Source organism: Lepisma saccharinum, chromosome 18 (genome assembly GCF_977018435.1).
Source record: "Lepisma saccharinum chromosome 18, izLepSacc3.1, whole genome shotgun sequence".
Classification (NCBI taxonomy): domain Eukaryota; kingdom Metazoa; phylum Arthropoda; class Insecta; order Zygentoma; family Lepismatidae; genus Lepisma; species Lepisma saccharinum.
Genome location: NC_139246.1, coordinates 54,427,151 through 54,440,273, shown reverse-complemented (window position 1 = coordinate 54,440,273; position 13,123 = coordinate 54,427,151). Strand labels below are relative to the sequence as shown.

The window sequence follows — 13,123 nt, the reverse complement described above, 5'->3', positions numbered from 1 at the left end:
CATTTTTACTTATTTCCAGTTCTCTACTTTTTAGGAGTTTAATGCATGTTATAAAATTATGAGCGCAATGTACGTACAATTGCCTAGGTTAGCTACTGTCAAGAGTTGACTGCTCTCGCTCATTCAGTAGCAGTCCAAAGACAATGGACATGGGCTTTTCTGCCCTCGCTGAGGAATCTCGGCGGTCATCCTACAGACAGATGGGTGGGGGGTGTAAGGGAGTGGGGAAAGGTTATGAAGATCGGCGAGGATCAAGGAACCAACAAGACTTTCCTCAATCAGCGATGCCAACCCCAACAAAATGTTTCTAACCCAAGCACAATTTGATCTTTGTTGGCACTTAGCACCGTATCTAGCATAATCTGCAAACACCAATCCCTGGGAGAGGGAAATTGAATTCAAAGAAATATCTTTTCAGGAAATAAAAATAAAATTGTCCAAATCTTATTTCTAGTTCGCCAGCAGACATGTTTCAAATGAAAGGGAGTATGCCGATCCAGCGGAAACAGGAGATTTAATGGTAGGAAATATGTAGAAAGTTGGGGTGGCAAACAATTTTCTGAAACCTTTTTAAGTTCGATGTTGAACCCATGTCGGGTGCACCATTTTAAACAATTTTGGGGGGAAATTTACACTATTACATAACTGTTAAAAATAAGTAAGGCAAGTTCAAAACTCTAGAAAAACAGATGCAGAATTACAATTATCTGAAAAAAAAAAAAAAAATTCTACCACAATTTAAAAGTATTTAGCATAATTTCGAAGTTTTAGCAACATTTTTTATTATCGTCAATCCACAGGACAGGGAAGGGGAAGAAAATATAAATTCTTGCAAAATCTGAAATATCAATTTTATTTTCGTCGATTTTTATAGGTTGACATTTAAATATATCGTAGTTCAAAGTGAGGAGCTAGGATCCCGTGCCACATTCTAAATGCAATGGGTAGTACAAGCCAGACGTGTCAATGTAATTGAACCCCTTTTTCAAACCATCCTCGATTTACAATAACTTCTTCCCACACTCGGAAAAAGCCACGAGTCACCACTGGAAAATATAATCCAAAGTTAATGTAAACATGGTCTCCCCTTAACGTTTCACAAAACTTAGCATATACCCTCTGAAAATGTAGGGACTACAGCACTGAAAAAATAGATGAAATTATCTGGGTACCACTTCCAACAAGTGTTCAACTGTTCCTGCCTTTGTCTGGCATTGCAGGTGAGCATCTAAGTAATCATTAAGAGAATTACCACTTTTGCTCAGGAGGCTGGGACATTTGTGGTGAATGGATTGCCACACCAGTGGTATATTTTCTCCCATGTTACCTGGTTTAACAATGGTAAACAAGCTTTTCATATGTATAGAAATTCCCTGGAAATTTGGAGTTGTCTGGCTGCTGTCTTTGTTTTACTTGCATGCCTGCATTGGTGTTGATTTCTATTATATCTAATAAATATGTAATGAATACACACAATAAATAAGAATTATTGTGGCAAACCAGATCAAAATACACCAATGTGTTGCACTCTCTGTAAGGTAGCATGACACAAGATGGCATTGACTGTCACTATGAGGCGTAAAGTCTGCCAGTGAGAGTCCCAAAACACATTAAGCACAACCTTGTGCACTGTGGGATAGCCTTTTACCTTTTTGGTGGCTGGGGAGAAGAGATGTTTCATTTCATGGCAGCACGCTTGGAATCTAGTTGAAAGTGGTGGACCCATGATTCATCCCCCAGATAATGATACATTTGATGAAATCCTCTCCCTTCATGGAAGCATAGCTGTTCATGCATAATGTTCTAGGCCGTTCCATGCAAGCAGCTCACTGCCTCAGTTACTTTATCTATTGACATGTACGTCAGCATTGATCATCTCCTCCAGATGCCAGCCAATGGCCTCAGTTGCAACCTCCACAGGGCAAATTTGATGCTCACTTGTCCATTGTTGAAGTGCTGGATCCATTGGTACACTGCTTTTTCATGTCCGACACTAATCACCATACACTGTCTGCATTTCTTTATGCACTTCCTCTGTGGCCAGTCCTTTGACCCACAGAAACTGCACAACTTCTCATGTATTTTCAATGGACTCAACTCAACTAACGTTGGCATTCAGCAATTTGTGTTAATCCTGCTTTTGTGCCATCTACGAATAAAACATGCATCCTGAATTTTCATGTGGATTTGCAACTTACATATGGACTTTCCCCTGTACAATACCTGAATTATCTTCCATGTATTCCAGTTGCTGTAAAAAGATTGACTCAAAATCTTTGAATTACAGCAGACACGGATTCAAAATTGGAATCTGACCATTTTGCGAGTCCTGGATTCAATCCCTGTTGCAAGGTTCAAAATTTTGGTGCTGACCAATTATCAGATCAGATTCTGGTAAAAAAATCCAGGTACAGCAGCAACCAAAAATAATTTGATAGTACATCCAGTTTAAAGTATTGTTATGTCACAGAGGAAAAACACTTCATAATGGGAAATTAATGATTCTATAATACAGATAATGACTTTTTATATTTACACAAGTATAGAATTCAAACCATAAATTTGACATTGGGGCACTGGAAATGTCATTTAGAATGCTCAAAGAAGCTTTTAAAATGTTATTCCAGTTTACCTAAAGAACAAATAAACTATCCATGAATATTGCCAGGAAATAAAAAGTATGAAGTGGAATTGTAAAGGAAGGAGAGACTGTAGATAAGAGTTTACATGATTTTTTAATTTGAACGATCCCAGAAAAATACAATTTCTAATGGAAAAAGGGAAAATGCATTGATTTTTTTCTTATTTCTCCATAACTATTATTCTTAATGAACTGAACAAAGTTAACCAATATTAGTAGGAAAACCAAACAATATGTATTGAAAAGAAACACAAAAGTTACAAAATATTTTATTTATCTAATAGCTATGAAAAATACAATCAGAATAACAGCAAATTAAATAGTGAGCACAATCAAGCTATAATTTACTCTAAGGGAGAATTCACACTGAAGAGACATTTCTCTAGTGTTTAGATATTCGCTTTATCCAGGCTGGAAAGTCTATCATATACAGATTGATGTTAGTACATATTATATCTGTTTTCTCATGCACAACATGCCTCTCCAGAGTTTCAATAACTTGCACAAATTTGTTGTTTTTTAAAAAGTAACAAAACAGACATTTTTTTTTGTTTTGAACATGTTTTAAACAAGAACCGAAAAAAAATGTTTTAAACAAATAAAATGTTTAAATTAATTATGGGATTAAAATGGATCAAGAAAGTGTGGGGCATTACCCCCACACCCCCTATACACCTTCATGGCATGGTGCTAAGCACAGGGGAGCACTTTACCTTTTTTTTTAATGTTTAAAACATAATGCCAAGAAGACTTATTTTCTAAGAATAATGATTAACATAGAAGCTGTTAATCATCCAAGGATGGACTGTGTTCCTGTTATAAAGTAAATACTTGACTAATTTCTTAAAATACACACATGTATTTTAGTCTTAAATCTCGCATGTAGGCTGTTCGAGAAGCTTCAACTAATCCACAGTTGCCAGGCCCACTGAGTCTACGTGGTAGCTACTCTGTCTTTTCTTGTTTTGTTTTTTTAATAGATTTTATAGATTTTATCATGAATGCGACTGACATTATCAACAAATGTGCACATTTTGCAAATGTGTTAAGTGAGGAACAAAATGGTTTTATTCATGTAGTAGGAACAAAATGGTTTTATTCATGTAGTATTCAATTTTTAAAATATTTTAAACACCTGTAAAAATAACAGCCAGGTGTTTTAAACGTGAGCCACATTGTATTCATCACGATATGTTACTTTGTTAATTCAATGTACATTTTCAGCCACTGAACAGATTTCTATACACAATAAACAGAATAACATGCATTGAATGAAAGGCATAGTTCTAAAACACACAAATAACCACAAACTATCAAACACCAAGTATCAAAATGTGTTTTAAACAAGTCTGAAAAAAACATGTTTAAAACACTTTGTTTGAAACATTTGTGAAAAACAGTCATGTGTTTTAAATGAAAACCCATTTAAACATGCCAACCCTGCTCTTTTGTGTGAAACTCTCATGTTGCATGTCTCTTCGGTGTGAATTCTCCCTTAAACTGTGTGAAACTATTCATTCGGCACAAATACAAGTTCTCATCATCAGTATTACCAACAACACAGATCAAAACCAATACATTCCTTCTGACTTGTATGTTTCCGTACTCTTTTCACAATGTATTCTTGTCAGTGGCCTTCTTTTGCATCCCCCCCTTTCCATCTTCATTTCATACATCATCTTTACTAGTTTGTTCTTTTCCTTTCTCATAAGTCATTAACATCTCATTCTTGCACTTGCATTCTGGTAGTTTTTCTGCCCATAATATTTTTCCTGATATCCCCATTATGTATCTTGTCTTGCTTTTTCACATTATATGCTTAACACATTGGGGTCTCACGACGGGCATAGCCTGCAGTGTACTTAAATTCAATGTGGACGAACGACGGGCGTTGCCCATCCTGCGGTATGCAATCGCTTTGCTGATTGAATGACGGGCTATGCTCATACTTCGTCTCATGCGCGTGTTCATTCAAGCCCCTCTGTTGAAATTCCGACCGCTAGGTGACTCATGTGCTATTTTTATCTCGCACCTGTGACTGTTGTCGGGTTGATGTACTGTGCATTGTTTAGAATGGCGTCGTTAGATCCAGACTGCATAGATGATTCCGCCTCAGAGTTTGAAGTTAGCGACGATTTTGATGATGCAGATGAATTTGAAAATTTGGAAGGTAGGTTATATTCGTAATAATTATCATCGACAATATAAACAGTGTTGCAAACTCTAGTATTTTATGAATGAAGTGAGAAGAGGTAATTTTTTTGGGTCTATTCATCTTGCTTCTTGCTTGATTCTCCTACATGCACTGATGTATTTTTAGTTTTTCCATTTATTATTTTGTATAGTGTATGTAAAATGAAAATTTATTTTATTTATTTAGTTTATTTATTTATTTATTTATTTATTTATTTTTTACAGATGATGCAGAACAAACTGATACATCGTCTGGTCCTGTCCTGCAGCCACTTTTTCATACAAGAGATAATTACTTGTAATTTGTAATTATTTTTTGTTATGTGCACATAAGAAGTATTCTTATGCAAGATTCAAAAGATGTATTGATAGTTTATGTAGTTAATTATTGAAATTTCCAGATTACGAACTTAAAATATCTCTATATTAACATTTGTTACAATGTTGTACTTTTTTCTTCTTCACAAAACATTGCTGAAAAAAATATTAAAAAACGTCTGAAAATGAAAATAAAATTTAACAAATTTTTGTTCATTGAAAAGAGGAAGTTTTGTAGATTTAAGAAATATGTGGTAAATAAAAACAAATTCAAAATATTTTTTCTATGATTTTTTTAAAAACAACCAAAAACAGCAGACCAGAGGTAACAATGCTGTATTATGAGGCCAGACCCGAATGTGTTAAGAAACTTTTGCCTGCACTTTTTACTTTGCCTTTCTTCCTCTTTGTCCTGGTTTCTGATGGTAATGTATGCATTTATTTTAACCACATTACTGAAGTAGCTATACTTTTATCCTTCAAAGCAAATAAACGGCACCAACTGAACTGAAATAGCCTACTAAATATATTTTAATTCATAATTAGACCTTGATGCAATTTTGCATTACACTCAACTAAACATTATTAATACCAGTAACTGATAGTGGAACAACATTTGGTAAATTAAGAGCTACAGTGAGTGGTGTGTTCCACCACTCTTCCCACCAGATGTCTAAGAAGGTTATAATCCACAATTCACATTTAAAATTAAACAATAGCCCCTTATATGTCTACAATTAACAATTGTCACCCCTTATATGTCTACAATTAACAATTGTCACCCCTTATATGTCTACAATTAACAATTGTCACCCCTTATATGTCTACAATTAACAATTGTCACTGGACATGGTGAAAATACAACTTTCACCTCTTGTTCGTCTAGGGGTACTTGCTTGCCCCCTCCCCTCTCAAGATAACTGAAAGTTATCACTCCCAAAGATTAAAAGTAAATCGTTAATTAACATACCAGTAAATATGGACCAGCCCAGGAGCGTATATTCCAGGCTAGTTAGGCTATCTGCAAAGCCTGAAGCCTAGAACGTAAAACACTGAAGAAAAATCGATTAGAAACTGCGAATAAAACTAATTTTCAATAAGAAGATAATGGCGATTCTGATGTTGGAAACCTGAATTCTTAGGAGTTGGCAATCTGAATTCTTAGGAGTTGACAACCTGAATTCTTAAGAGTTGGCAACCTGAATTCTTAAGAGTTGGCAACCTGAATTCTTAAGAGTTGGCAACCTGAATTCTTAGTTGGCAACCTGAATTCTTAGGAGTTGGCAACGTGAATTCTTAGGAGTTGGCAACGTGAATTCTTAAGAGTTGGCAACCTGAATTCTTAAGAGTTGGCAACCTTAAATTCTTAAGAGTTTGCAACCTGACTACCATTGGGATGGCAACGTGGCTTCCTTGAAGACGTCAAGAATGAGCGTAGTCTTCTCCCTTCCTCCATAGCCTAGGACCAGGTGTCATAGTGAGCTAGGCCAGGTCATAGGCTCAGCATACGCCGCCACTGACCAGCCCCATCCACTTTTGACATTCAAAAAAAGCCTTTCCTTTGCATCCAAACTTACATGAACACCCTCTAGTAAGAGGTAAAAAACTGACAATAACTTAAGACTAAAAGAGTACATGCTGCCTTCCCTTTTCCCTGTTTGATGTATAAAATTAAATGTACCATCCCGGAGATGATATCTAAACCTTCAAACAATTCAGCAGGAGAAGGGTCTCTCCCCTCTCCCTCTCACATGATGGTCATTAATTTAGCACTCTTCACTACTTCATCTGTGTTTGTGACTGGGACTGATAAGTATTGCCTAAGTCTGTGGTACCATCCAATATTTCTAGTATTAGTATGCAAAATACTACTACTGAAAGAGCCTAAATATGACAAAACGTGGATTTTCATCAATTCTCTCCTAAAATGGTGTGACAAAGATGGATATTAATATTGTAATTGTTTTATGTAGGAATATATAAAACTTTATATATATTCTGAACAATCTGAAATTTACATAAAACATTCAAGAATTGTTATTGGTGGGACTTGATAATAGTATCAGTATTCTTACTGGTACCGGCTTTAGGTATATGCTTGGTGCAAGCATTTGGAAACTGAACACAAAAATATAAAACAAGAATGTTAAAAATAAAGAGCAGACAGTTACAATATAAGTAAATAAATATTGAATAAGTAAAATTATCAGTAATTGTACTGATGAATTAATATTTATTCGATCAGCCAAAAAACAGTATCAATGAATCACATCCATTTCTATTATACAGCGTGTTTCAAAAGGATTTGAACAATAAGAAATCATTCCATGAGCGTTAAAACACTATCGATGATTAAAATTGTATTAAAATAATTTCGACCACATCCTCAAGTTTTGTTTGACACAGTCGTAGTAGTTCAAAGTTCTTCCGCCAGGTGGCAGTGACAAGTTGCAAGATGGCTGCCTGTGGTGCAGAGAAAGCATTTTGCATCCTACAATTTCACGTTAGTTCGTCTGTTGTGAGTGTTTAACGTGAGTTTCGTACCAATTTTCGTAAAGAACCACCATCAAAGAACTCTATTCGCAATTGGTATCAACAATTCAAGACAACTGGATGCATTTGCACGGGAAAATCGTCTGGTAGGTCTTCCACGTCTGAGGCAGATGTCGAGAGAGTTCGAGCTTGTTTTCAACACAGCCCTCAAAAGTCTCCTGCGAGAGCTATACGACGTACGCTTTTAGAAGCGATATCGGGTGGGGCCACACAGAGGGTGTGTGTGGCGATCAACCAATGGCATAAGTGCAACGTTGTACAGTTAGGAGACTGCGGCGCGGAAGTTAAAAGCCGTGTTCTGTATTTTTCTTGCGCGCAAGAAGTTTTCATAAAACACGTCACTTTAAGGTTCATCATAAGATGCGGAAAGACATTTTGAACCTGACTGTCCAAATCCCATGAATTTCCGTCGCCTACAGCCGGAGTTATCGTTCATTGAAGAAACAAGGGAAACACCTTTCATTTCCTTCAGCCTGTTTTTTTCATTGCCACCGCGTTGACGCAGCTGAGTTGTTGTGTCTAGGGAAAACTGTGGGTGTTAAATTCTCCTCGATATAAACAATGATCCTTCATTGTTCTGGCCGTTCTCGAACATTGAAAACCTGGGTCAGTTTGAGTTCAGCGTTTTCGTAGCAAGGCCGGTGTAAAATTATTCGCTCATCGCTCACTCGTGCGCCACAAAGAACAGTTTGTGAAAAGATTAAATACAGCCCTTTCTTGCGATAGTGTGTGTTCCGTGTGTTCATTTTATTTTAAATAATGCCACTCTCAAAACTTAGCACCAGTATATAGTACAGGCCCCAAGGGTGCAAAAGCTAATCATTAACCTCCAGGAGAGTGATTCGGAAATGATTGAAATCAGCGACATGGAGACCCATGGGCGTCCGGGAAGGGGGGCCGTGGCCCCCCTGGAAAATGAAAGTCAACCAAAAATTATATATTTTTCACATATAATTTCATTACAGCCATTATTGCATGAATATGATATTCAAATTTAAGCAATGTTTTTGAGGGAACAACACTATTATGGAGGAAAATGTGCCTTGTTTGCCCCCTCCTGAAAAAAAAAACACCTTCCTTGCCGATCCTTGGAAAAAATCCTGCGGACGTCTATGCGGAGACCGAGGAAGACGACGAGAGCGGTGATGAATAAATAAATACTTTCAAGCTTCTTTCAGGTATGGGTTTCTCGTATATGCTACAGTGATATGATATTATAATCTTGTGTAGAAATATTCACTATATTATTTCACTGTACTCATATATACTGTGCATGCATTATCAAAAATAATAGACACATCGCGAATTTTCTGTCCTTCCCTTGCGCTAGCAGTTTGGCAACAGCGCAGTAGCACTGGCTGGGTATTGGCCGAACTCATGTTCCTTCTAAAAGCGTGCGCCGTATAGTCAAGAACTTCAAATATCTCGAACAACTGTGTGACACGTAGTGCGTAAGCATTTACACATGTATCCCTATCAAGTGCAGTTGTTACAAAATTTAACACCTAATGATCACAAGTCCCGCAATGAATTTTGTGAGTCATTCCAAGAGTTGTGCAGTGCTGATGATTTTTTTTGAACAAAGTGTGTTTCAGTGATGAGGCTATGTTCCATGTTACGTGACAATTAACAAACAAAATGTTTGTATCTGGGGGACTCAGAAGCCTCATAAAATCATTGAAATGATGCATGATTCACCAAAAACAAATGTGTTTTGCGCCATTTCATCTTCCAAAGGGTACTGTCCGTACTTCTTTCCTGAAGAAATTGTGACTGGAGAAACATTTCTGCACATGCTTACTACATGACTTATGCCACAGCTTGAACATGACAGTGCAAACTTTATCTATCAACTGGATGGAGCCCCTTGCCAAGTTCATCGCAATGTTAGGAACTACCTTAATGAGAGACTGTCACACCACTGGATTGGACGACCTGCTCACAATGATCAACAGCTTTTATGTTGGACACCAAAATCACCAGTGCAAACTGTTGATGAAAACATGATGAAACGGGTCAGGGAAGAGCTGGACTACTGAACTGATGTATGCAGGGTAACAAAGGGGGCTCACATTGAGCATTTGTGAGTTACTGTATTACAATGTTTACCACTAAAACTTGGACAGTTATAGTACTTATGTGTAAAATTTTAAGTAAATTGCACAATTCATAAAAAAATTATAAGGAGTTGAAATAGTTCAAATAATTTTGAAACACGCGGTATATGACAGCTAAATGCACATTTTACACATTTTTCATAATTAGACCTTACAGTTTCTGTGAAATTTTAGCTAAAAGCATTTCAGTTTTGTTGCTACCACAAACAAAATGTAAAATACCCTGTGAACTAAGAACACAGTTTCAGACACAATTTCTTCATTCATTGATTTTTTTTAAAAAAACAAAAACAATTTGTATATTTGCAGATTTTCAGAAATTACATTCACACACACAGGTTTCTATTTTCCAACTAAAAATGATCTAGTAAATGCTGAATAGCATTTAGTATGCTCAAAGGTTTCTTATTTGCGACTGGTCGCATGCAATCACAAAATGTTCAATGATTATTTATTTATCACAATAATTATTTCATATCAACGTGAATAAGTATTGGTAAAACTTGCTAAAAACGTTTACTACCCCAACAGTTCTGGACAGATAAAAGCATTATATTTCTTCTACATGATTCCAAAAATAAACTGAAGGATATTTGCATATAACATGAAAAATTAAATATCATTAGATAACACCAACGATGGCATAAGGCCAAAAAAAATTCTAAAGTACATAGCCTCCCTTTCTTCTCTCCCCACCCACAGGCAAGAACCTTTCTTCTTCAGCAGTGTAGCAACCTTCACTCTGTCTCACCTCCACAACTGTATCAATCGCACCAATAGCGAAGTTGAATTTCCTCTACATTAAATCTCAAGACCTATTATGATCACACAATTACATAATTTCTCCGACTTTCACACTAACAAACACTTTTTTAGGCCACGGTGTACAAATCAAGACTCCTGGTCTTAAAAAACTATCATTAAGTGTCACCATGAACACTATATTCCATAATATTCAATTTTTCCACAGATAAATAACAGAGAACACCACATAACTTTGAGTGATTCTTCAGTACAATAATATTTTCTCCCAACTCGATTGCCTGAGATCATTCACTTATAATTCATTGATTGAAGATTCCTTTCCACGTTGGTATTTTTGTTCCATCCATTTCTGGACCAGCAAATCTGTTATCAGACAAGAGACGGTACTGGGCACAACCAACATTAGCCTTGCATTCAATGCACTTCGCAATTTCCGTTCCAATTCTGCAGTGCCCCATGAAGTAGTAGTGTCCATTTGGACACTTGAAACAACGGCCTGCACCATCACTGGCAACCATTGCCTGTACGATCAAGTGCCGTTCCTTTTCAGTTACTGGTACTTTGCGTAATAACTTATCGAGCAAAGTGCTCAATGTGAAATCCATCTTGGAGGAGTACCGTTCAATACTGAAGAGAATATTTCTACACTCTTCAACCAAACTTACATTTTCGGCAACAGAAATATCAATTTTGCTTTGAGTTTCATATAGCTGGTATATCCATTGCAAGCGACTCAATTCGAAGTTAAAATCTTCCAATTCCTGCTGACTTATGTAAAATTTTCTTTCTTTAAAGTTCTTCAGCAGGTCTTCGATATGCTTGACCATTTTGCCATGAAATACAAGCGTCAATTTTGAAGATGATTTTTCCATCAAATTATTCATCTCCACAAGTATACTAAGACGAACATTATATGTCTGAATACTAAAATCGTCATGAACGACTCTCCTTGTGTTGGGGATGTATTTATAATTAGCAGTATGACTTGCTACGTCATAACCAAACATCTGTGCAAAAGTTTCTTGTGCTACTTGATCTATCATAGACACACCTATAGAAAATAAGACAATGCATCATTATACAAATTTAAATCAAAACAGTCGATATTTTTATCATGCATTCCTTGTCAGGGACGAGAGAAGAAAAATATTATAAATTACTCAATAGCAATTTTTTTAAAAAAAGTGTTAATCCATAACAAAGTCATAGTGAAAAGTTTCTAAAAACCTCGGGTAAACAACAAAAAACATTGGTGGTTACCAATTGATCAGATATAAAGCACTGTGAACATGTTTCAAATGATGCTTATACTCCTACATCAGATAAGGGACAACATATGCTTCAGTGGCAAAGATATAATACAAGCATTGCTTGCATTATTAAAATATTGCATCCTGTACCTAATGTTTTAGCCCTATTTAGTTTCCCCTGAACTAAATTTCACTTAAATTTATGGCCACGAACTCCCTCAGAAACTCAGTGGCAAACATCAGCTGCTCTGCTTTTGGCTGCTATAGGAAAACCAATGCCAGGTTTTTGAACAAATTATTATACTTAATATTTTGAGGGCTCAAATGTTCTGTCTTTTATCAGAGTTTAAGAGGATCAAGAGTAGTTCTTAAAAGTTTGTTTTAAGTCCACTTTATGCTTATGATAGACTAATCGAAACTGATCCTAATGTTTGAATTTGGTTTGATTGATTGATTTGCTTTATTTTACTTCACTTATGTGCCACTTTTGGCTAATTTGCAAAGATGAAATTGATGAATGGACACTCACAAACATCCATGCCCAGGCCAGTATTTGAACCCGGGTGCTAACCGCTCTGCCAAGGGAGATTGCTGTTTGAATTTGGATCTGAACCACTGTGCAACATACCTTAAAATGGTATTGAACCCAAAACTCCTTGTGAGAATGGGTTGTTGTTTTCATTACTTATGCACTTTCTTCCTCATATCTAATCATTCAGATTGCCATGGCGATGGAAGGAATTATGAAAACGGCAATATCCATCTATTAGGGACCTCTCTGATGGCGTAATGGTAAAGTCACATAGCATTCCAATCACAGAGTACTGGGCTCGATACCCGGTAACACAAACCAGACAGAGGGAAGTTCGGTTTCCACATTAAATTGCAAGTTCAGTCCCGATTAGTGTATCTGTGCATAAAGTGCAATTAAAACCAAAATCAAATTCAACAACCATCTATTCCAGCTCTGGACACATATTTTCGCAAAACAATACACTAATCTATAGTACATGGTAGTCTGCTTGATTCCTGCCTACAGTACTATATATTTTTTTATGGAAAATAGTGCAAATGTAAGTTAGAACTGATTAACTAAAATTCACCGAGGTACCCAACTGTAACTTCTGCCACTAAATGCACCTGGAGAAAGCTCAGCGTTAGAGCTTTTGAGCATCCTGAAGATACCAGCAAAAATCAGCAAGCAATGTGTGTCTTCATGAACACAGAAACAAGCTGGTCAAGATCAATAATTTATTATTAATCATATTATAATTCAAAGCTAAAAT

The 13,123-nt window shown here is 36.3% G+C and overlaps 1 protein-coding gene across 1 annotated transcript in view; it reads right to left on the bottom strand.

Moving 5' to 3' along the window:
• Window positions 1–10,886: 10,886 nt before the first annotated feature.
• The window catches only part of LOC146002266 (NFX1-type zinc finger-containing protein 1-like), a 61,034-nt gene continuing 58,797 nt past the window's right edge, over window positions 10,887–13,123 (bottom strand). Inside the window, exon 9 of the mRNA XM_083139982.1 lies at window positions 10,887–11,638. Within this exon, the coding sequence (XP_082996108.1) occupies window positions 10,887–11,638 (752 nt within the window). The remainder of the gene's footprint in view (window positions 11,639–13,123) is intronic.